Consider the following 26,401-nt stretch of genomic DNA (forward strand, 5'->3'; position numbering starts at 1 on the left):
ACATATTAAACTAGGACTACTTTTTCAGTGAGGGGCAGGATGTATCCAATTATTTTTTAGAAATTGGGGGGGGGGGCGCAGTCGAGAATATTGTATAGTGCTTTTCTGATGAATATGTGCCAAATCTCGTAAGCATTAGAATATAAATTCTTTAAAAATTCAATTTTTCAAGGGGAAGGGGGCATATTCCCATTTTTCGTCTCACAGAGTGGTCAAAATTATTAAAAGTGTTTTGCTGATAAGTACATATGAATTATGTCCAAAAATTGGGATGTAAAAATGCAAAAATTTTACCTATTGGATTTTTTATATTATGTTTTGAAAACTTGTAATGAAGGTGGGGGGGGAGGTTCCTCTCAAGACTTACTTCTCAGCGATTTTTCTGATTTTTTCACGTTCTTTCAAAATTGGGAGGCTCAAAATTACCTTGTATTTTTTACAATTTTCTGACATAATTTTCTCACTAGAAGTAGGTGATTAATGATTATCCTAAGGGAATAGAAGCCAAAAAAATCTAGAAAAATTTTCCATTGTTTTTGATGCTGATTCGATAGTGCTGAGCTCAACAAAATAATATATTTACTTGCTAATTATTTTTTGATCAAACTTTTCTGATCACCTCCCTTCCCACACTGTATCCCGAACATGGTGAAAATTTCCAAATGACTTTCAAGTTCTTGAGGTTGGCGAGGTCAAAAATCCATTTAAATTGTTGGTTCGATCACTCTGATAACCCCCTCCCTCCTCCAGGGCATCATAAAAATTCTAAAGAATTTAAAATTACCCCTAATTCTCGTTTATTGGATCCATTCACTTTATCGATCCATTAACGCCCCCAACATGATCAATTTAGACAGGTATGACCCGTTGGTGCCCCCCACCTCTTGATTTTTTTGAAAAATAGAAATCAATTTTTTTCAGCAATAAGCTCATTTTTTACATGGTTTCCCAAATTTTTCCCAAAATTATCTGAAATCAAAATTATAATGCTAAAATCAGCCTGTTTTTTTACAACATTTGGGGATGAAAAAAGGTCGAAAAACATATTATTCATCTCCATAATATTAAGTACGTACTATCTCTCATTTGGAAAATGCCCTCTTGCTATCAAAAGATTAGATATTCCAGCGGTTGAAAAGTTGATTTTATAGTATATTTCGTTACGACGAATGAAAACGTGAAAAGTACGAAACCGCGACCTTTTAAAATTATTGTTATTCAACGAGCACGTTACACTTTAACGTAGTTGAAAACTTTGTTTCGATGTTTATGATAAGAATTTTCTCTCGATGAACGAATTGGTCGGATATTTCTGTTTCTTTGTTTGACGATAAAATGTACCGCTCGGTAGACGCGTTTCCAATAAACAAACTCGTTCGAAAGAATTTCATATTACTCGTACTACGAGAGGATTTTATTTTTGAGAAAATAGTCGACTAAAAGCTACATTATCTAATACACATACACTATACTTAGAATACCCCAAATGTTTTTGTGTTGCGCTTTGTTTGCCAATCGAGAAGGTAATGCTTTTGAGTACCTACCATACCTACCTATCTATATATAAGATGAAAATTGTCTCTATGGTATAGAAATGCTACCTAGATCGAAATGTTGTAAATAAATACTAAGAGAGGAATTAGGTACCTAATACCCCTTACTACATTTAAAGTTGAGGATTTATGGAGACGTTGTGGGAGTATGAAAAGTGACATGTCATTATCGGGAATTCCTTGGTTAATTTATTTGGCTTACTTGTGTGTGCTCTTATATTGTTTGAGATGTCATTCAGATGTGAGAAGTGAACCTTGTGTATACAATGAGCGTACTGTTCGAAATAGAGAATACTCTCGAGCTATTAATTAATACATATATCTGACTGAGCCATGCATTCGTACAGCTATTGGTATTATTATATTATTGGAGAGGAAGGTGCGAGATGATTGATATTACACCCCTTTGTAACTCTTACCTGCTGCATGATTATCAAGTAGGTATGTCTAGTCAATGACATTATTTGTAGATGTTGTAGACGACATATGTAGGTACACTTCGTATGCATAGCTAAGTACCTACCTCATGCATTCGATTAACTCTAGATAAAACGATTAAAAATCTCATAATTTCTTTACTAAACCTGATGGGTTTCCTGTTTTCGAAATTGTGCAAAAAAACACGTCATAATTTGTATAAGCTCGGTGGGTTTTTATTTTTACCTCAAGTTATTCATTTTTTTCATATCAGAAGACTCGTACCTATTTTATGAACTCGAATCGATATGCCCGAGGGATTTAAAGACAAAGTACGTAGCGAGCAACACGACCCTCGGGCAATTATAAAAACTTTCTAAATTGTTAAATTAAACTACTTTTGATTACAGGAAAACTGTGCACCGCGCTGTGTGCGCTGGTGAAACTTCTAAAGCCTTTTTTAAACCGCCTACTCTTATGTCTGTATGAAAAGTTGACGCGACGCGAGTGCTTTTAACGCGATTTTGATAAACTTTTTAATATCTGCTGTTTGCCTTATATATTTTATAAACTGTACGTGGATATAGTTCATTTGTTTAGGCGACGACGACGACGTTGCGCCATCAGGCCAACAAATTAAATGGCCCGACGTTCTTTTCTTTTCCCTCGAGAAAAAAAAGACGCTGGTATAGGTACCTTTATGTGTGCGTATTTTTTCCTACCACACCGATGGCGGAAAAGTACCCATAGAGATGGCCGCTCCGCCGTGTGCCTTATATATTTGGACAAAGGAAAAAGCGCCGCAGAAAAAAAATTGTTGGAAAAAAGATTTTATAAAAAGCAAACAAGAGGTTTACTCTTTAATGCAACGCACATCTCTCGTCTAAAACCATTGCTGTCAATTTTTACGTTGAAAAATTAATCGACGTTTTTTCTCTTTGCGTTTCGTTTTTAGAAATTATTATTTCTTCGGATTTTGGCCTAATTTTTATTTTTTGTCGGAGTAAAGAAAATCTTGTTTGGAAGTTTACACATCATTTTTTCATGAGAAAAAACCACTGGTGTATTGAGTGGTATTGGTCTTCTTGAGAGTATTTTAGACAGCTTCTTTCACTCTTAGCGAGCGTTTCGGTGTTTTGAATATAGGTACTTACTAGGAAAAAAATGCAAGATTTTGTGTTCTTTGATGTGGTGTGGAATGATGATGGATTGTTGTTGAAACCTGTAAAAAGTTTAAATGCAATCAAGTACTGGCCGCTTTAAGACTCAATGGTCTTGGATGAGCTTCCATCCAACTCTTGTGCGCAGGGCTTGAAAACCGGATAGATATCTTTCTCAGTTTTGGTTTTGGGTTCGGTTTTATGTTTTTTGAAAAAGTAAAGGTTTTGGTTTTGGTTTAAGTTTTTAAAAATATTATCTCTCTCATTCCAGTTTTGCTTAAAGGGTTGGATTTCAAAGGAATCGGTTTCGGTTTTGGTTTTGGTTTTGGTTTCGGTTTTTTTCCTTTTTTCTCTACTTTTTAGAGGGAAGAAAGCCAATAAAGTGATCACTTTTTCAAATATTTTGTGTATGTGACTAGAAATCGGCACTTTGGCAGTGCCTTTGTCAACTTTTTTAGTTTTCAAGCTTTTTCACCTTTAGCATCAGTTTTTACTTTAATTTTTACCAAAAATGCAGTATTAATTAGGCTAATTACCTGAAAAATTCTAAAACCAAAACCAATTCAGTTTTCAATTTGTTACACTTTCGGTTTCAGTTTTGAATTTGAGAAAATGACAGTTTTGGTTTTAGTTGTGGGAAAATAACGCTCCTGGTTTCGGTTTTGAGTAATTTTAATCGGTTTTTGGGGGTATTGTTTTCAATTTTGGTTTTGGTTTGCAAGCCCTGCTTGTGCAAAACATCCACATCAAATGAAGGGCTAATTGTGAAAGTCGCCTTAGTCAGAAGCAATTTTTGTAAAAATCAATGAAAACGTTGTTGTCCTACTTCAATGGTAATGTAAAAAATTTATGGTCAAGTATTAAAAAAACATCTTCAACTATCCAAGAATGCATTAAAACAATACTCATTTTTCCCTTTAAAATTTATGAAATATGAAAAAAAATGTTTAAAGTTGTGTGAACAAAAAAATGACTAAGGTGACTTTCACCCAGAGCTGGGGCGACTCTTTGATTTTAGGAGTCCGCGATTCATTAGCGCGACTCCTGGATTTTAAGAGTCAGCGACTCTAAAAAGCGACTCTTTAAATGAAGGAGTCTGAGAGGAGTCCGACTCTTTTAGCTGCGACTCTTTTCGCGACTCCTGCGACTCCTTTCTAGGTTCGATAAATTTATTTAGTCTTAAATCTGTAACATTCCTATAGTGCAAGAGTGATTTTTTACATTTTTGGTGGATTTTCAAAAATCAATTCTGACCAAAGTGTGGGGAAAAAATCAAAACTTTACCAAATTAACCTAGAAAGCTGAAATTTGAAATATACCTTACTTTTAACTGCCAAATCGATTGAAAACTGTTTCAAACCGTTTTTAGCAGTTCTGGAGCCTCCAGCAGATTTTTAAAACTCAAAATTTCCACAAAATTTCATGTACCTAATGGAGTTGAAAAGCCGAAATTCATTCTACAAACTAATTTCAATTCTCTACGAAGTTGACTGCAGGTAAATTTGAAGTCGTTTTGGAGTCTCCAGCGATTTTTTGAAAATTACTGGAGGCTGCACCAGATTTTTGAAACTTAAAATTTTCACAACATTTATCAAATGGGGTAAGCAAGGTGAAATTTACTCTGAAAACTAATTTCAATACAATGAAGTCGACTGCACAGTAGTTTCAAGTAGTTTTGAAGCTTCCAGCTACTTTTTGGAAACTTCAATTTTCCTAAAAACGTCATGAAACCTTTCAAAAAGTCACTGGAGGCTCCAGAATGACTTGAACCCACCTGAAATCGTCTTCAGAGGGTATTAAAATTGGAGTGCAGAGTTAATTTTAGTTTTCCATCTCCATTTCAAGTTTCAAAAATCTACTGGAGGCTTCAGTAATTTTCAAAAAATCGCTGGAAACTTCAAAACAACTTCAAATTTACTTGCAGTCGACTTAGTAGTGAATTGAAATTAGTTTGCAGAATGAATTTCTGCTTTCCAACTCCATTTTATGAAATTTTGTGGGAATTTCGAGTTTCAAAAATCTACTGGAGACTCCAAAACGACTTCAAATTTACATGCAGTTGCCTTAGTAATGAATTGAAATTAGTTTGCAGAATGAATTTCTGCTTTCCAACTCCATTTCATGAAATTTTGTGATGGGAATTTCGTGTTTTAAAAATCTGCTGAAGGCTCCAGAACTGCTCAAAATGGTTTAAAACAGTTTTCAATCGATTCGGCAGGTCAAAAATAGGGTATATTCCAAATTTCAGCTTTCTGGGTTAATTTGGTAAAATTTTGATTTTTTCCCACACTTTGGTCAAAATTTGATTTTTGAAAGTTCACCAAAAATCGAAAAAGTCACTTTAGCACTTGAAATTTGGACAGGTGATGAATTTTTGCCTGTCCTTCAGATTTACCTTTGTACGGGTTAAAAAATTTCATGCAAATCTTATGTTAGAACGCAAAATCTGCGATTTCGACTGACCTGTCAATCAAAATGGCCGCCATTTTGTAAGTAGGGCCACTTTCTTTTTGAGGAAAAGGGCTACAAAATGCTCCTTACCTTAGGACTTCCCCTTTAAGAAAAAAGTTGTCCCGGAGGATGGGCAGGGGAGTGAAGTTGATCCTTATGCGGGCCCCCGCGACTAAAATCTCACACTGTTTTTATGCAGAAGTGCCGTATTATATCATGGTAATAATTTTTGTGATTATTTTGGGAGTCGCAAGAGTCGCGTGGCGCGACTCTTCAAAAAAAAGAGTCCGACTCTTCAAAATTGCGACTCGTTTAATTAAAGAGTTTCAAAAGAGTCCGACTCTGAGTCGCACCTTTGCGACTCCCCGCGACTCTTCTACGCGACTCCGAGTCGCCCCAGCTCGGCTTTCACCATTAGCCCTTCAAATGAATATAAAAAACTGCATGAAACTACACTGTTGAAAAGGTAGGGTCTTGAAAACTTGTTTGTACCCAGTGACGTCACTGACATCAGTGGTGAGCCTTCCTGCGCACAGCTCAGTCTTTCTTTGTCTGTTGTGGAGTGAACATCTCTCTCCTCAAGTGTTTATTTTTTTGTAAAAACAAGACAATAATGTAAACTGAATTAGTGAGTATACCTTTTCGCGTAAATGTTATGCTTATTTTTATTTTCCTGTAAAGAAAGTTTTCTGTGTTTCATTAAAGTGTTTGGATGTGTGCACTACAGTTAATGTGAACTGTGAACTGTGAAGAGGCTGCTGTTTATGTTGGGTAAGTAAGTGATTTTAATATGTGTTATTGTTGCGTTTTTAACAGGGCTTCTTAAATGTGAATATTTCCTAGTATGGGTATAGATACAGGTACAGATTTTCTTCTCAGAGAATCTGATAAGGGTATTTAAAATTTTTTGTGTACAGGTGTGGGTATAGTATAGATATTCCATCCATTTTGAATTTTTGAATTTCATGAAATTCCATATCAGTACTCAATCAATACGGTATTTGGGTTCAAAATAGTTTTATCAGGTATAGATACAGGTAATTTTAATTTTGTTCTGCAGGTATGGGTACAGAAATTAATAATTATTGCTTGGGTATTTGGATATGGCATGGGTGTGGTTTTGGGTTTGAAGCCCTGGTTTTCAATGCATGATTACTATTCACTTAGGTACTGCAAATTAGTATGAAATTTGTCAAGTATGGTTAACAATTGGGTAATTTCAGTACAATCTTCTTCAATGTTAAAGTTTTCATTTACCTGAAATCACACCCATGCGTAACCTTATAGCTTTACTGTGAAGGTACGTGAAGGTACAAAATGTCTTTAGTGTGTGAATTTTACCTATTGTGTTGCAAGTTTTTAAATTTGTTTTGTTGTCTGAGCCAGTGAATTTTACCAGTTGTGTTAACAGAAGTCTTATTTACAGATTATTTTGATTTTGTGGAGATCTAATTGAATGGTGCTATTCAAGAAGGTCCTATCGACCAACAGGACCTTTTTGAGGAGTTCATGAAATTTGAATCTCCGACATTTTCTACACACAATGGTGCTAACCGCAGCGCACTATGTGGTGTTTTTCACAAACAGCAGCCATATGAAGTTGGTGAGGCGGGCCTACCACAGTGACTCGGATGGCAAAAAAAGGCGCGCATGGCGTTTTACAACAAAACTCAAGAGTTGGAAGTGGTGATTTCGTAGTAATTTTCAACGAGGAATTCGAATCCGATGTACTTTTTTTTGCCTGACCCCTTGGGGGAGGGGCAGTGGGGTGCGATGGAAATCAAATTTAGTAAAAATGAAAAAAATCGAGTGATTTTGAATTTAATTTTTTCCTTCAGAGTTGGTGTTTTAAACTTGTAAATTACGTACCTAACAGGTTGTCTGAACTATTTCATCTTTTTGGTGGGTTTGAGAAGGAATAAAATCAATTTTTTGGTGGAATAACCGCAAGAAGGTCCTATCAAGGTCTCTTTTGTAAAGCGCCCCCATGGAAATATTGGTGATGGAAAAAAAATTACTATGCAGGAAATAAATAGTGGAAAGATGGTTCTGTTCAACAAAAAAAAACCGGAGCTCGCTATATCATTGTAAACCGAAACGGCCAAACACAGAAATATAAAAATGTGTTTTTCTCAAAACCTATTTTTTGGCGATAGGACCTTCTTGAATAGCACCATTCAAATAATGTATTTTTGATCTAGTTTTCTGATGGTGGAAGAAGTTTAGGCCCATAAAATTCTAGGTCACTTCTTTACATTACAGGAACTCTGGAGATCTAATTAATGTATTTTTGATTCAGTTTTCTGATGGTGGAAGAAGTTTAGGCTCATAAAATTATAAGTTTTAAAAACTTTACTGTGGGTACTCATAATGTTTTAGTCTTTACCTACATTTCTATTTAAACTTTGAAGTGTTTGGGATTTGTGGTTTGTCTTTTGATTTCTATTTCAAGTATTTAGGATTCAATTGTAATGTTGTGGTTGCTTCTTGAGAGATTTCAACGATAAATGTTTTTGAGATTTGAAGATACTATGTTAAGAGATGTTACTATCATGGTTGCAATTTTATTGCAATAGTTGAACATTTAATGGCATTTTCCTCATGAACCTTATCTTCTTGTTTTTTTTTTTTTTTTTGCTATTCATCCATTTTTTTGGTTTAGGAGAAATACCTACCACCAAGCAGATGTTCAATCACTATTTTACTGGAGGTCTCAAGTTTTTTGTGTGATGTGGATTATGCCATCAGTTGTTTGGCATTAGGCCTGTTGTATAATGGTTGATTAGAATGGAACTCAGTGATGTGGCATCTGATCATCTGTTTCAATTTTTTTTCCAGTCTGTAAATTCTGACAATTTTTTTCTGCTGAGTATCAATTTACAAGTTATGAAGCTATTACAAACATAGTTGGTGTTTGAAGTGACTCAATTAAAACTATATTTGACACCTCATGTGATAACTTTCACTTTGTACCAAATAATCATTTTTTGAAGAATTGCGCTGGTTTACTCAGGATAATTTGGAAAAGAGTTCATATATTACTTTAGAGTTTATAAAATGTGATGATAAGCAGGAATTGCACTTCTATATTGAGATGCTTCAGTCCCTCATCTCCTTTTTACAAAATTGTATTGTTTTTTTTTTTTTTTTTGATCTTTGATTGCACAAAATAATATTACAGTACAAATTTTGAGTTCCCCACTCCTCTAGGGAGCTGAGTCAGAGATATATGTTGAATGGTCATTTCTATTTCTTATAATTTTTTGGGATAATTTGATTGTTGTAGCTGCCTACATTTTTAGTATTGGCATAGCCCTATTCACAAGAAATATAAGTTTTAGTCTCACTTTTCAGCAATTACATCTACGATATAAACAAGGAATAACCAGCTTTCAATGCATTGTGTTTATAGCTGAAAAGTGAGACTAAAACACAGTACTTGGGCTTGGGCGCATATCCCTTGTCAATAGGGAGATTGGAGAGTTATAAATTTTTTTCCTCCAATGTTCTCTTGAACCATCCAACTATAATGTTATGAAAATTAATTAGAGTATAAAAATTGTTGAGGCAAAATGGAAATATGAATTAGGTTGGTTTTTATTCAATTTGTGATGAGTAATTGCAATTTATAATTAGTGATAATTTCTTAATTTGCAATGGATAATTACTGAGTAAGTGCCATTATGATTCATTACTTCAATCTGATAATTTCTTAAAATAGGAAAAATGTCCATTCAAGTATAAGGTATACCACCTGCTTTATGTTTATTTTGTTGCATAAGAATTTTCGCCATCTGCTCTGAGATATCTAAACAGATCTTTGGTTAGGTTAGAATTGTTGCTTATTTTTTACAGTTCATTGTAATTGGAAGGTCTTCACTGAATGTTGTGGTATTTGGCTGATAGGTATATGGGTCACATTTAGTGTTACCTACTTTCATATCACTGTGTGATGAAGTTTACTTTGTGGTCTAGGATTTGGTTTGAGGATATCTGCCTCAAAGTCAGAACTTGGCATGTGGATCATGCAAGAGATCGGAATGCCCATCTATATAACTTCAATCATGTGGTTACTGTGCTCCAAGTAAGTAGCTGTGTTATTTGGGTGAGTGCTTTTTTATTTATTTTTCTTATTAAAAATTACCTACTTTCAAACTTTACGTTTGGTTCAAAAATTTTCAGCAGTGTCATGTTTTTCATGATTGTATTTGATTATGTGTTGTGACTAGTGAATGTTATTTTAGGTCATCATCATCTTCTCTTTCTGGCTTGGGAAGTTATTCATGACTTTTTTCTCCTTGTCATAGTCCTAAGAATAGACCTATTTTTCCTTGATTTGATCAGGTTTTTGTAGATAGACAGTCCCTGGTCTATTGTAGAATTTTTTAATAAATTGGGTTCATTTCTAATAATTATGTATTTTTCATTAGGTACCAATGATGCAAACAAATTCAAAAGTTTACTTGAGCTATTTTTAGTGGATTGAATTCCTGCAATTTTGAATGACATGTGATTAAGTACTTTTTTCTATGATGAAAATGAGCAGAAAAATGAGTTTAAGTAGCTGCAGTGTTCTGTAACTTTTTACCACTACCTATTGTATGTTTTTAGTTTTCACATTTTGAAGCATTCTTTAAAAATAATTTTTAGTGTAGTAGGTAGATAGGTACATTTTTTTCTAAAGCAGTGGCAATTTTTCAAACCTTTTCAAGTATTATTTTTTGTGTGATTTTTCAATGGTTTGCGGACAGCTTTTGTGTTTAAAGCTGTGGCAATTTTTCAAACCTTTTCAAGTATTATTTTTTTGTGATTTTTCAATGGTTTGCAGACAGCTTTGTGAACATGTTCCAGATAATTTTCAATTTTTTCATTTTAGCTTAAAATTTTTCTCTTGAAAACATCCCTTTTTTGATCTGTGAACAAATTTTCTAATGTCTGAGACTTGTGGTTTTCAATTGTACATAGATTATACATATATCCCACCATATGTTCACTGTCTCTTTAGAATGATGAGCACATTTTTCAAAAAAAGTTGTCTGACATTTTCCTTCAGGTAAATTGAGCATAAAACTTACCACTGCTATTAAAGTAGGTGATTGTTCCGCATTCTCTTTCAGGTAACATTTTAATAACTTGTTTGCCCTATGAGAAATAAATAGGTAGTATTGTTAATTTATTATTATTGCAATTTGTTTTGTTTTTCAAATTTTAGATTGTGTGAAATAAAAGGAATGAAACAGGACTTTCAAATGCTCTGATTGATCCTACATTTTACTATTTTCCTGGATGAAAGTACGCAGTTGAAATTTGATGAATTGATTCATACTTACCATTGCTGATAAAGTAAGTGATTATTCGGCATTTTCTTCAGGTAACATTTTATTTTTCAAAAAAGGTTGTTAAATAATATTCTCCATTAGGCAAATTGTGCATGAAATTTACCATTCTAATAAAGTAGGTGATTGTTCCACATTCTCTATCAGGTAACATTTTATTAATTTGTTTATCTTGAGAGAAATATATAGTGTTGTTGATTTTTAATATAATTTGTTTTGTGCTTTTTAAATTTCAGATTGTGTGAAGTAAAAGGAATGAAACAGAACCTTCAAATGCTCTGATTGATCCTAGATTTCAATATTTTCCTGGATGAAACTATGCAGTTATAAATGAATTGATCAATCTTATACATATTGTTTCTTTAAATCATTTTAAGGTATGTGTAGTTTATTTTTTAAATTTAGTTTTGTTTTCATTGTATATTTAGTCACTTACCTGTGATGTTGTGTTTTGTGAATTTATTGGACATTCAGCTACAGATGGATCAATGAATAGTGAATCAATCATTGGTGATTGTGATATCAAGTCTTGGTGTAGTTTTTGATATTTTCTGCGGCTGGAGAAGAAAGACTTATTTTGGTGAGTGTATTTTTTTGTTAACGCCTGCTTTTATTTTTCATTTTTTATTACCTACTTTGTTTCGGGTTATTTCAATGATGTTGTGTAAAAATGGCCAAACTATTTTCATTAAGCTGCTTTACACTCTGGGAAAAACTGCTCAAAGAGCTGGAGTTGGAAAAATTAGTTGAGAAGATCAAAACGGCCTTCCTACTAACCTTTCCAAATCTGCATTTTTAAACAGTTTTACCTAGCAATTTTTTATTGCAGCGCTTTTTTATTTTTATTTTCATTTTTGATTTGTTTCAATGGTATTTTTTAAAATGTTAGATCGAGATCCCTTTATTTTGGTGAGTACATTTTTTCATTTTAATAATTCAATTTTATTTCCATTTTAAATTAATTTGTTTCAAATGGTATTGTGTGAAAATGATATTTGTTTTTTGTTGAGCTTTTTTACACTCCGGGACAGCCTGATTAACCAGCTGAAGTTGGAAAGGTTAAATGAAATGATCAAATTTCCTTTCTTTTAACCTTTCTAACTCTGGTCATCATTATTTTCTTTTTTTAAAGTAGATTAAGGCTCTTTTATTTTGGTTAGTGTATTTTTTTACTTCAGTGCTTTTATTTTTATTTTATTTTATTTTTTTGCTTTTTCAATGGTGTTGTGCAAAAATGGCCAAGATAAGGACTTCTTTATTTTGGTGAGTGCATTTTTTGATTTCAGGGCTGTTATTTTGATTTTTTAAGCTTTGTTTTTATTGTGGTGTATGTATAAAAAATAAAAATGGCATATTTGCTACATTGAGGGTATAGACACTGGACCTGCGGAATAAGACAACCAACTGCAGGCAGAGGGGAACTGAAATGGTGAAGAAAAATTGAGTAACGCTAATTTATCCCGCTGGATGCTCTTGGCTGTGCTGTATTTTGCATGTATTTTGTTCAAGAATTTGACAACAGCACAGCCAAGAGCACCCAGTGGGATAAATTGATGTTACTCAGGATACTTTGCCCAGATGGCTGCCAGTTGGTTGTCTTATACACAGGTCCAGTGTCTATAATTGAAGATATTTTTTTCAAAATTAAATTTAAAAAAATACTTATTGGAATTTTCAAGTGAGAACTGATCCAAGTTTTTGAGCAATAATAACTAAAATTTCATTTTTGGAGGTGGGGAGCTTCAAAATTCATTGTGACATTGTGTCTCGCTGTGTACTGTCTTTTCACACACTTTTGGTGTGAGATGGCAACACATAAGTACACCTTCAAGGAGAGGGGGTGTGGGCATGTTGGCGCGTTGGCACTTGTTTCTTTTGGCATGGCATATTAATTCAAAATTTCAAGAGTTTTGGTCAATTGGAATTCAAAATTATATTTTGGGCTCATAGATTCTAAATTTATAGATTCTAAATTTTTCAATTTATGTGTGAGCAGGTGTGGTTGTGCACATTTTGTTTTTGGCATGTTGATTCAAAAAAATCAAGGGTTTTCTTCAATCAATATTAAACTTTCAGTCTGTCCTTGTCTCTTCTGACTACATGAAGAGTTGATGTACTCTTAGACCAGAACTCCTCTCCTTTAGTACAAGCCTACTTGAATTAAGGCAGCTCAGGGGTGGGTTCACTTTGGCATCAAAATTCGGTATACTTGACTTCAAATAGGAAAATTAGGTACACACAAACCATTAGCCTATCAGCTGATTGGCCAATGGTTTGTGTACACCAAATTTTCCTATTTGAAGTTGAGTATGCCTGATTTTGATATAGCCAATGTAGTAATGAAATTACCTGCAATTTTCAGTAGCCAAAGTGAAAGCAACCTAGTTATCTTGCTGTGCTGTCATTTTGTATACCTTCAATGCAAGTTTACAAAAAGTCAACACTGTATTGAAATTACCTGCAATTTGAATTTATTGTGATATGAGTTGAGGCAACTGCTGTGTCATTGCTGGGTGACCTTTATTGATTGGGATGTCTTTCTGTTGTTCAGGATCCACAAAATGACATTTTCATTCAAATAGGGTACCATAGCAGGGAGTAAGTTGGTCTGCCATTTTCGTCCTTCAGGTCATCCAAGTGTCAAATCTTGTTTTGGAAAGCTGCATACAGGTTCTAATCTAATACGCATGATTGAATTCACTACACGGATGTTTTAAAAGAAGAAAAATGGTGGACCAGCATACTCTCTGCTATATGTATAGTACCCACATTCAGATGATCAGTTGTGATCAGTTTGCATTATGAACTGTACTCTGCAGTTTTTAAATAACATGGCCCCTAAACGGAAGCAGGATCCGTGTCCTGCTTCAACTCCTAGTCGCACGTCCACGTTGTAGGGGCTGGGACCTCGCCGGACTTGAGAGTTCGGCGTGCTGACGCGACAGGGGGCGTGATTGGCACGCTTTTTTTGATCACTTTGTAAAATTTCATTTTTGGAGGTTGGAAAATACATACAAAATTGAATGTTTTGGACTTCAAAATTCACCGCGACTTAGGGGTCTCTGTGTGTGTTGTCTTCTCGCGCACTTTTGGTTTGAGATGACAACGCATTACAAATGTCTGCAATGTGATTTGAGTTGTGAGACAACAGTTCTCTGATGTTTCATAGCTCATTTCACCTTGTAAGATGAAGGAAAGTCTTGGTTAGGTAGGATTCTCTCACAAGATGGCATTATTGATTAGATGGTTTACTCTATCTATATCAGATGCTTCTTGTGAAAGGTAATCTTTTGGACTTGATGCTGTGCACTGAGGATGTCGGTCCCCATACCTGCCTCAGGTCTCAGCGTTTTGAACCACAAAGTTATCAGGCACGTTAGCCCAAAAGTCTGCTCATTTTGTTGTATTTGTGCTGCCATCTTTGGAGCCAGGTAGGACTGCACAAGAGGTCCGAATACCTGGCTCCAAAGATGGCGGAGCAGGGGAAAAAGATTCCTACCGGACGCTCTTTTTAGTACCAGAGAAAGAAATGGCATTTTGAAATTTTTATAGGATACTAAAAAGAGCGTCCGGTAGGAATCTTTTTCCCCGCTCCACCATCTTCAGAGCCAGGTATTCGAACCTCTTGTGCAGTCCTACCTGGCTCCAAAGATGGCAGCACAAATACAACAATATGAGCAGACTTTTGAGCTAACGTGCCTGATAACCTTGTGGTTCAAAACGCTGAGACCTGAGGCAGGTATGGGGACCGACATCCTCAGTGCACAGCATCAAGTCCAAAAGATTACCTTTCACAAGAAGCATCTGATATAGATAGAGTAAACCATCTAATCAATAATGCCATCTTGTGAGAGAATCCTACCTAACCAAGACTTTCCTTTATCTTACAAGGTGAAATGAGCTATGAAACATCAGAGAACTGTTGTCTCACAACTCAAATCACATTGCAGACATTTGTAATGCGTTGTCATCTCAAACCAAAAGTGTGTGAGAAGACAACACACACAGAGACCCCTAAGTCGCGGAGAATTTTGAAGTCCAAAACATTCGATTTTGTATGTATTTTCCAACCTCCAAAAATGAAATTTTACAAAGTGACCAAAAAAAGCGTGCCAATCACGCCCCCCTGTCGCGTCAGCACGCCGAACTCTCAAGTCCGGCGAGGTCCCAGCCCCTACGACGTGGACGTGCAACTAGGAGTTGAAGCAGGACACGGATCCTGCTCCCATTTAGGGGCCATATTATCTAAGAACCATAGAATACAGTTCACAAAGCAAACTGATCACAAAAATGGTTGATCATCTGAATTAGAGTACTATAGCAGGGAGTATGCTGGTCTGCAATTTTCTTCCTTTACACATCGTGTTTAATCTTCTTGTAAAAAGCTATGTGCATAGGAATTCAATGAACACAATCATGTGCATTAGCAGCTTTCTAAAACAAGATTTGACACTTGGATGATCTGAAGAACAAAAATGACAGACCAGCATACCCTCCTGTTATAGTACCCTATTTAGATGAAATTGTCATCTTTCAAGCCTATACAACAGAAAGACATACACAACCAATAAAGGTCACCATGCAATGACGCGGATAATTTTAATTGCTGTATAGTCTTTTTGTACACTTGCATTGCAAGTATACAAAATGACAGCACAGCAAGGACACCTAAGCTGCCCTAATTCAAGTTACAGGACACAGATAATTTTAATTGCTGTATAGTCGTTTTGTACACTTGCATTGCAAATATACAAAATGACAGCACAGCAAGGACACCTAAGCTGCCCTAATTCAAGTTACATGATACAAGAATGCTCCCTAATGCTCTTCCGACTACCTGGTCCAAGAGGATATCACTTTAGGTAGTCAGTTTACAATTATAATATACTTTATAAATCAGATACTTTGATCAAGAAAATTATTGCTTTATGTTAACTACAAGTCATTTATCTGAAGCTTTGGTTGCGTCACACTCAAAAAATAGTACAGTAAAAACAATTCTGGTTAATAAAACTACCAAGTACCATGAAAATATGGATACAACTTGAATGACAAAAACAAACTTCACAATGCAAGTTCACATTCTCTGATATTGAAAAATGAAAGACTGAATGTTAATTTGTGTAGAAAGAAGGCAGCAGTTGCAATTATACTTCAAATGTGTTTGTGATTTAGAGTAGAATACCAGTATTTTTGCAAGTGTTTTATGGAGGAGGTATTCTTGCAGTGGCTTCCTATTAGTGAAAAATTTCCGCGTTTTGATGCATATTCACTCCACAAGTTATGACAGGAAATCCACATAGACTAAAACTATCATGGAACAACAGCGCAAATTATGTGATTTAAACAGGAATACAGCCACTTTTTAAAATTAAATCACATTAGGTATTTTTCAAAAATTAACATCATACACAAACTCTGAAAAAATTCAATTATAAATTTTTCAATTAGGTATTTTTCAAAAATTAACATCATGCACTAAAGAATCACATAGGTAATTATATAACAGATACAACACTGTTTACATTGAAAACTTTCATTACTTATAGGTAATCGGACAACAATAAAGTGAGTTTTATAAATAAGTACATACCTATGTGTAGTAGGTATTATGATAGTTCCACAAAATTAATAAAATTATGAAATTCACACATTAAAATCAAGAGTGCATGCAGGAACTTTCCTTACCCAAACAACAACAGTTAAAATGAGAATAAAAGATGGGTAAAATGAAACATACATGGGGAGAAGGAAACATACATAGATAACAAAATCAAAAATGAATTATATTTTTTAAAAATTATGCTTAATATTGCAAATCTCCGAAAAATAACTTGAAATTTCACCTACAAAATAAATAAATTTGGCTTCCTTTCAACAAAATTTACAGGGATTTGATGTGAAATATCAAGTATCAACAAAAGGAATCAAGAAGGTAAGTACTTCATACAGAAAATCAATAATTCACATTCTACAACAAAAAAAGTAAGTAAGTAGTTAAAATGAGAATAAATGATGAGAAAAATGAAACATACATAGATAAGGTGCACCGGGGGAAGTTGGAATTCGGGGTAAGTTAGAAAACTTGCTCTAGCGCCTAGAGGTTTATATCTGGCGAAGTGCCACTAAAGGTGACTTGAGGGTACTACCCCTACTTCATCACGGCATAAAAATTTTCGCGATTCAGTTTCATTTTAGATGTCTTTGGTTCAATTGTATTTTGTTGTTGTTTTGAAGTTATTTTGAATTTGGTCTAAAATACAGACTTTCTATTTCTTAGTTTTTCGCATATAGCGGACGAACCGTGCGTCCTAGTGAAAATCTGATGAGAGTGATCTCAAAGAGAATTAAATTCTCTACAATTTTGTTTCTGTGCAATTTTTCTAGGACGCTCGGTTTGTGATCTACGCCTCTGCAAAGTTTAGCCTGTTCTGACTTCCCCCAATTGGGGTAAGTCAGGACAGTTTATATTTTATTCCACTGAGCGAAAGCTACTGTGTCAATCGCGCTCAAATTTTTACCATAGGTTAAGAACCCTTATGGGAACCTACATAATAAATTTGATCCATATTGGTTCATTAGAAGGGGAGTAACAGCTGGTCAAAGTTGAAATTGCGAAAAATCATTCTGACTTGCCCCGGTGCACCTTACAAAAAATTAATAAAGTTTTAACAAATTATGATTAATATTGCAAAACTACAAAAAATTAATTATTTTGAAAAAATTATATATTTCATGCTTTAAAATTCCACAGACAAAATGAATAAAGGCTTCTTTCAACAAAATACTAAGGGATTTGAGTAGGTATCAAGTGTCAACACAAGTACTTCATACAAAATTCAATAATTCTCATTCTGAGCAGCAAAATTCAATCAAATCATTTTTTCACAAAAATATTACAATTTATGAATGCATTTCAAATTTATCTCAAGAAATTGAAAGAATTCTCAAGCTGACCAAGGACTAGAAGTGAGGTACAATGAAAGCATTCAGATCATACCACTACATGAAATCTTCTTCACAGGGATCACAAATGAATAATATGAATAATACATCGCCTCTGTAAACAGAAAGAACTTTTGTTAAACATTTTTACAGAGCATAATTGTGATATTTCAAATATTGAAATAGGTCACCAAAAAATTGAAAAATATTGACAATTTTTTCAATAGCAATATCCTATCAAATTTATGAAAATAAAAACAATGAAAGCACCTATGTATGATACCAATGAACAACATACTTACTTACCATTGGGCACAATCCTTCCAAGTTCCAATTTTCACTACACCATAGTGGCAGTTAACTACAAACAGGTTTTTACTACACCATAGAGACAGCTAACAGGTAAGTAGTTCAAGTATAGGTCCAGGCAGGTAAGTAACCATATTATTTATTTCCCACTGCTCTGCATCTGAAATTAGAACAAGTGAATAAATTACATTTGCAAAGCTTAAAACAATCAAAAACATTCTCATAAAATTTGTTTTAGCTTACCTACATAAAATAGCACATACATTTAATGAGAAAATTTAAACAAAATGAAAAACAAAAACACGCGTCAAAATTAATGAATTACTAACCATTATGCACAATCCTTCTAATTTTTCTGACACTGTTCAGTGGTTCAAGTACAGGTCCAGGTACACAAGTAATAATCTTTCTTTCCATTCTGCATCTGAAATCAGAATGAGAGAATAAATAAAGTAAATTACACATGCAAAAAATTAAACAATTTAAAAAAATTGTCAACTAAGTAAATTTGATTTAGATGAATCACATAAATTACACATGCAAAAAATGAAACAATTTAAAAAAATTGTCAACTAAGTAAATTTGATTTAGATGAATCACATAGTCTGGGATGAAAAAAAGCATCTATCATGGTAAATTTTCAAAAAAAATTCACACTTCAGCTCAAGCATCACTTAAGGAGTGGTGCTATTAAAAAAACAAACTCCGCATGTTAATAAAACTCACAAGACATATGTACCTACCTATTTAAATAGAGTTCATACACACGCAAAATTTGTTTTAGATGTATAAAAAGCATGTAGGTACTTACTTGTTTGCAATAATCAATAAAAACAAAATAAAATGCAAAAGCATGCATGATAATTAACATCAATGAATTACTCACCATTATGCACAATCATTCCAATTTTTTCCACATAGCTCAGTAGATCAAGTAGGTATGTATGTCTTTCATTCCATTCTGCATCTGAAATCCGAATAAGAGAAGAAATTAAATTACTTGCTTTCTCGCAATAAGCAAATAAAAATAAAATAAAGAACAAAAGCATGCATGATATTTACTTCACATCAATGAATTACTCACCATTTTGCACAATCCTTCCAATTTTTTCCACATAGCTCAGTAGGTAGATCAAGTATATCTTTCATTCCATTCTGAATCTGAAATCAGAATAAGAGAATAAATTAAATTACAATGTGCAAAAAATAAAACAATTTTTAAAAATGTCAACTGAGGTTGCACCTATTATACATAATACATTAGGTAAATATCTACATAATTATATTACCATGAAAATAATGAAATACATTAATATGAAATTTAACACACAAAACTGCATCTCCACTCCACAACAACCAAACACAAACTGACCTCTGTGTAGTGTATATTGTTGTAGGAATACATACAAAATTATAGATACCAATGTGAAAGCATGATTGTTGATTGAAGTAGGCAAGTGCAATAGAGAAGTGAACAGTAAAAAAAAAATTGAGAAAAGTGATGTTTGCTCCACAACACCCAAACACAATTTAAGCTTCCTACTAGAAGATAAAATTACATTTATGTCAAAGCATGCTTGAAATAGACAAGTACATACCTGCAATAAAAAAAACTGGACAGTGAAGGTTGTGGGAAGAGTGACATTCACTCCACCAGAGCCAAATGCAAACTGAGCTCCCTATAGGAAGACACAACACGAAGTCACTATTTACAATTAGGCCTGGACATTTTTGCAAAACAGAAATTATATACTTTTATGTATCTTTTAACAAAAATTTAAGAACTGTGTATGTAGGTAGATCAAAACAGAACAGGAGTGTAAACTAAAGAGCAACAGTCATAATTTATGTACTAATACCACCAACATTTTAGTTAGCTATCTACGAGTATATAAATGGCTAATTCGCTGATTGGCTACTCATACGCAAAATTATCCAACTGGTTTTGTCCCCAACTCTGTTGATTTCAAACTGGGAACAAATTCATCTGTGCATGCCTCAGGAATTGATGCGTGTAAACAGTTAACACCATTACCACCACTAATGGCACTAATCCGATCCATTAACAATAAAATACACTCACACATTTCCTGATGCATGCCCAGATGCATCATTTGTTTACAGTTAGAAATCAACAGAGTTGGAGACATAACCAAAATGGGATAATTTCACGAATGAGTGGAACAAAATATAAAATTAAGAACTTTTTACGAAAGCGAATAATCATCAAAATCAAAATTTATAACTTATAACAAGAAATGTTACCTATTAGGTAGGTACTTTTAAAGTTTGGAGGTTGACTGGTGAACAAAATATAAAATTAAGAACTTTTTACCAAAACAAAATACTCATCAAAATCAAAATTTGTAAGAAATGTTATAATTTTAAAAGTTTGGAGGTTCAAAAGTCTCTAAAATTGAGTTTGAAAAATCCTTTGTTTTTTCTGTAGAAATTGTCCACTGCCAATATAAAATAACCTCAAGCGAGGTCCTGTGTACTTGTACTTATGTATGATATACATACACAGTATACACACATTATTAACAAAAAGAAAATCAGGACACATGACATGATAAAAAAAAACCAAGTACTTACTCACCTGTTATCCAACTCATCTTCAGCCCCTCGATACCACAAACAAAATAAAATAGGTATTTTAAATGTTAATATGTAACACTGAAAATAAAATCATGAGAAAGATGATGTTCACCCAACACACACCAAACACAAACTGAGCTCCCTGCTAAAGGCACACCGCCACCATCACTGTCTGAAAACAGGGGGTGGGGAGGTGCGCGCGCACCACCAATGTCATTCTATGAACCAGTACAGCTAACCTACAGCAGCATTCACAAACTCAACACTGTGATAAGGTAAGTATGCTTAAGTTATTTTCTAAGCAATACTGTAAGGAAATCTTAAGATGCCTTCAATCATCAAGATAGACACATGTGACATCCACTTCGAATTTTAAAAACAAAACTCAACTAAGGTATAAATTCAAATTTTGTAGATCAAAATGCTCAATTTTGGAGTATTCTTGAAGAATTAATACTTAGCAAAATGATACTGAAAAGCATATCAAGTTAAAATTTTGTTTCACGTGAAACAAAACTTATAACGTAATGTCTCAAAATATAAATTTAGGCAACACATTTGACACAATTATCATGGATTGAGTATTTGCCTACTTCTACATATCTTACTCTCGTGTTAAACTAGTTGCATAGTTATATTTTTGTGTAAAAGTTTTATTTAAAATGGGTATTATTGTAATTCAAAAGTGTTCAGACGATTAACTTGAAATTTGAATGAGAAAAAGATGAACTTCTAAACCCAGAATTTTTTCAAAAAGGTTGCCTCACAATTCCGAGGATAAATGGCAACAATTGGACCTCTGGAAATTTTATAAAAATTTTTCTCACCAAATTAGCCTACTTAGCCTAAAATGAAGGAAGAAACTGATGGAAAAAATTATGTTGAATTATGGGTTTTAAAACATAGCAAAATGAAATTTTGTAAAAATAGGTATATATATATTTGTACCATTCAACGATAAATAACAGGACGACTGGACGAGATATACATTTTGTAGTGTATTTCAATCCACATCACGAAGGTACGTACCTCTACCTACTAAAATATCATCACATTAAGTAAGTATATTTAAAATGTGGGAAAAATGTACATTGCTAGGTGTAATATAAATGATCAAGAATTAGTCATAGTTTTCATTAACAAATCCATGAAACGCATTGTCAGTCTAGGAGTATGGCGCGGGCGCCTTCCACTATCTGAATCATCACTGGTATGATGATAGTACTCTGCGCAGTCGGTGGTTTCTTCTGAAACATCCATCCAGTGAATAATCTTCATCCTATCGCTTTCTGAGTAACGTTGCTCGGATTCTCGAATCTGACGCCTATCGCCATCAAAAACCCATTCAATAACTCTTTTCACAACAGACGGGTATTTGTGCATTTTCCATCTAAAACTATCTTCTACCTTTTCTGTCATGATTCTGTTTATTTCCCGCGACTTGAATTTTTTCATTTCGCTTCTTCTCGATGAAAATTTCCAACCTATGAGTTCGTCTAATGAAGAAAACGATAACCCTACATCCCTGCCATTAACGAACCGTTCAACTATTTCGCTCAAAAGATCACGAAATAATTTATCAATCGGAAGCGCACGTCTGAATCGCTTTATGTTGCTTTCATCACCGCAATAACACCATGTAGCAAATCTCCGCATATTCATTCTTTTCAAAGATTTGATCCTAAACGGCCAAACGGGTCTTCTGCATGTTTCAGTCAGAAAACTATCCCCTATATTCTCTTTGGCAATGATTATTTCTCGAGGGGTAAGAACCTGAGATAAAAGATAATCAATTTCGGTAAACTTCTCATCACCATTTGGATGGTAACAATCGCGATAATTGCAGTGAGTGCGCGAAAAAGTGAAAACAACTTTTCTCTTTTGATATCGTGCTACGTCTCGGTTCGGATACAACTCGTCAATAAATTGCGACAATTTTTGCCAATTTTCAGCTTTCCACAGTGCTTTGATGATTAGTAATTTCGATTGTAACAAACACTCTTTGAAACGTGCTTGTAAAGTAGGTTCCAAAGTGAATAATTCGAGGAATAGGTTAAATTCTTCGCGATTCGAGTATAATAAATCTCGAAAACGGTGCATAATTCCAGCTGGTAGATTCGACTCCATTGCTTGAATGAGTATATTTTCCTTGATTGACACACGTTCACTTCCGTTGAAACAGTGATCAATCAGTGAACTAAACACATCCCGTTGATTCAATGATAAACATGGTCCAGCGTGTTGCAAATATCTCCGTTTGTATTCAGGCGTTGTTCGAGATAAAACAGCTTTTAGAAATTTAAACCTACTGGAACTTTCAAGCATTGGACTTTCATCTATCAACTTATTCGTAATTTGACAATTTTTCACGTTTACCATGTACTCGATTAAATTCAAAAGTGCAGTATTCCACGAATAAATTAAAAATTCCATACAGTTTTCTTCATCTGGCATCTCCTTCTTCCAGATTTCTTCGAGTAGAAGTTCGTAATTCTCACATTCAATGGTCAACTTGATACGATCCCAAACCGCCTTTGCTAGCTCCAATTCTCCCAAAGACACAAAATTTACGATAATGGTAAGAGGTTCTTCAGAATACAACCGCTTGAGCTGATTTTTATTCAACATTGAGAATAAAATCTTCTGGTATTTTTTATAATTCTCGTCTCGAATTAAATCTATGGCAATTGCCGTTTGATTGTTTTCATTCAAAAAATCCCAGAAGAATTCGTACGCAGACCATTGGTATTTGTAGCGGAAACGGGGTGACAAAAAATCACGTAAGCTAACCAAAGCAGATTCGTAGCTTGCATCGTATCTATCAAGAGTAATCCTTCTCTTACATTTTATCCAGTATTTTGTTAGTTTGTCTGCTTCCGCAGCCCTGATGAATTCTTCACTCAAAGAATCCAGAGGAAAATCTATTATATAATCCACCAGACAGTATTTAGTCATTATTTCAAATATTAAATCGCCATAATTCGAATGCCTCGAACACGATAGAGCTTTCTCTATCGTTTTTTTGTCGTCAATGTGACCATTTGAGTCCCAAACCAGTCCGTAGACATAAAAATACGAGTCGTTATCGTATACATGGCGCAATTTCAGGATAGGCCTATCAAGCCCGCGCCAGCCGGCACCGAATCTCAGAGAGCATAGTTCTTTTTTCATCTCAGCGCAAAGTGCTGTAATTTTTTCTCTGATGCGGTTTGGTACCATCAAGTTATCGATTACTTTGTTCACATCTCTAAGATAATCGTAGAAGTTTTCAGAGTAGTGATAATGCAACGTTTCTAAAGTTGCCACAAGAGTAGCCATGTCTTCCAGACTTGGAATGAGTTGGACATGAGCGTACGTATTTTTATCTTCCAAATCGATATGAGCAGTTTCCACTGCAATACAAGAAGTTCCATCCAGTTTCTGAAAGAAAAATGAAGAAAGTCGCATAAACACTAGGCCTTCTTTCAAGTAAGTAGATACCTCTGCCACCCTAAGTTTTTTTTTTACTTTTTTTTCACTGACGAATTACAAAAAATTTTGTCAGCTTGGAAACGTTTTTAAATTTTGATCGAAATTTAAGTATCCAATCTTACTCGAAAATGAATTCAAAATTTTAAAATACTTAATCTGGGAATTAAAGCTTGCTTTGGGAAAACATAATATATTGACGTCCTAATGTTAAAATCATGTCTTAAAATAATTTTTCAATTTTTTGAAAAAAAAATTGATCATTAAAAAATTATTTTCCATGAAATCAATCCCATGAATATGAAATTAATGAAATCGATTTTTCTCGATTCCTATACTTTCTTTTTATCAGTATTTTTCCATTTTTTTTTACACTTTTAGTCCTTCTGATAATTTTTTACGTTTTTAAATTATTCTTATTCTAAACAATGTTTAGGTAGGTGCATACCTATCAATTTTCGCAAAAAATCGAAATTATGATTTTTGTAAAAAAAAAAAAAAAATAGTCAATAAAAAAATTGAGGAAAACTGATTTTCAAAGGTGACCTTTTTCGATTCTCGATTCAATAGAATTGACTTAAATTGACACATCCTCACGAAAAGTCGGATTTTAATTTACCTACCAAGAAGAAAAATTTACGAGTAGGTAGAAATTTTCTCAATTTCATTTCATTTCATTTGCAAATACACGACTAGTATTTTTGACTTGACACCTCTTATCAGGTTACAGTGTTCGATGAATAAAAAACGTGAGATTTCTGAATTTTCGTAACATGAAATCCCTACCATATAATAGTAGTTTCGAGTACCTAATGTGGATTATTTTATTCACCTTTATTTGATGAGCTGAGGAATCATCTAACGCCGAGTCCGGTAATCCTTCAGGACCAAAAAACTCACGTTCTGTAGCGTTGAACCCTTGACGAAAATTCTCATCGTTTGACATGATGCATGAATCTGAAAAAAAAAATCATTCAATGGTAATTCGATTGAATCAATCTTAAATATTAATCTACCTATACAAAATAATTAAGTCTAATCTTTTTCCTCTCCTCCCAGTGCTCATAATATTCAGAAATCAATCTACAATTTTATACAACAGAGTAATAATCATGGTTTTCGAAAGAAACAAAATTACCTGCAGCTTAATAGCAATCAACTGAAGAATATTTTCGATCTACCCAAGCACAACATTCAAGAATTATCATTTCCAAAAAATTAAAATATTATCAACTTATCAACACTTCACAACAAACATATCGTGAGCAAATCACACATTAAACTGAAGAAGAGCAACACGAGCAACAAAATAAAGGGATTTCCTACTAAGACGAAATAGGTACAATGTGTCGCGAAACGAAGATGATTGGACCAGGACCATATGATGACTGCGGCGATGCTAGTTGCTTCTATGTGCACCTGTGGTTTTACCACGTGCTGGCAGAACAACGTAGCTCGCAATTGCACACAATAATATTTTGGTTTTAAAAGCACTTATACTATTTTTTGAAAAATTAGGTATGAATATTGTCACTTTTTTGCAAAAAAAAAAATCAAGCGGTAGATAGGTGACCATTCCCTACCCAAAAATTACTCAATGAATCTTGCTTTTTTGCCTAAAAAAATCCAAAAAATGTCTCCCATTGACCATTTTCAACGAACGTTGTGAAAATGAATCATTTTTTGCCCAATATTGCTAAAAATTCGTGCTTTTTACCAAAACTTGTCAATTTTGCTTTTTGCTTAAAATTGTCAAAATTCTCGTCTTTTTTTTCAAAAAATTGTCCGAAAGTTTTCCCTATTGCTGAAAATTCTAGCTTTTTCGCAGTTGAAGAGTCTCGATTTCTTACGTAAAATTGCCATAAGTCGCTAAGTGAAACATCTCGCTTTTCGAGAAAAAATGTATGTACTTTTTTTCTTGTTTTCAAAAACGGCTAATTTTTACAAAAATTATCAGATTTTTGTTTTAAAATTTTTTTCTTCAAAATTAGGTAATCTAAAAGCTCGACTTGGTATCTGTCAGAAATTCCCAACGACGTATCTCTTTTGCCAATATTTACTTAATTCTGACAACATTCTTCTTTTGGTAGCTAAAATTGTAAAAATTCTGCTTTTTGCCAAAAAATAAAATTTTTAGTTTTTTCACACAATTTCAAATTTTTAC

The 26,401-nt window shown here is 33.9% G+C and overlaps 2 protein-coding genes and 1 long non-coding RNA gene across 3 annotated transcripts in view; all 3 read right to left on the reverse strand.

Moving 5' to 3' along the window:
* The window catches only part of LOC135840888 (5-hydroxytryptamine receptor 1-like), a 919,288-nt gene that overhangs the window by 255,690 nt on the left and 637,197 nt on the right, over window positions 1–26,401 (reverse strand). The gene's annotated exons all lie outside the window — the stretch shown is intronic.
* On the reverse strand, window positions 15,402–20,923 carry LOC135841199 (uncharacterized). Its single transcript, XR_010557858.1, has 6 exons — window positions 20,771–20,923; window positions 19,256–19,332; window positions 19,058–19,138; window positions 18,501–18,595; window positions 18,169–18,331; window positions 15,402–17,977 (listed from the first exon to the last, which is right to left on the reverse strand). It is a non-coding gene; the product is annotated as an uncharacterized LOC135841199 (long non-coding RNA).
* Window positions 21,440–25,676, reverse strand: LOC135841045 (uncharacterized). The gene is made up of 3 exons (XM_065357832.1): window positions 25,376–25,676; window positions 25,070–25,194; window positions 21,440–24,189 (listed from the first exon to the last, which is right to left on the reverse strand). Exons 2-3 carry the CDS (start codon window positions 25,181–25,183, stop codon window positions 21,883–21,885), a joined length of 2,421 nt encoding a protein of 806 aa, XP_065213904.1. The 5' UTR covers window positions 25,184–25,194; window positions 25,376–25,676; the 3' UTR covers window positions 21,440–21,882.

The sequence above is a fragment of the Planococcus citri genome, chromosome 3, assembly GCF_950023065.1.
Source record: "Planococcus citri chromosome 3, ihPlaCitr1.1, whole genome shotgun sequence".
In the NCBI taxonomy this organism is placed as follows: domain Eukaryota; kingdom Metazoa; phylum Arthropoda; class Insecta; order Hemiptera; family Pseudococcidae; genus Planococcus; species Planococcus citri.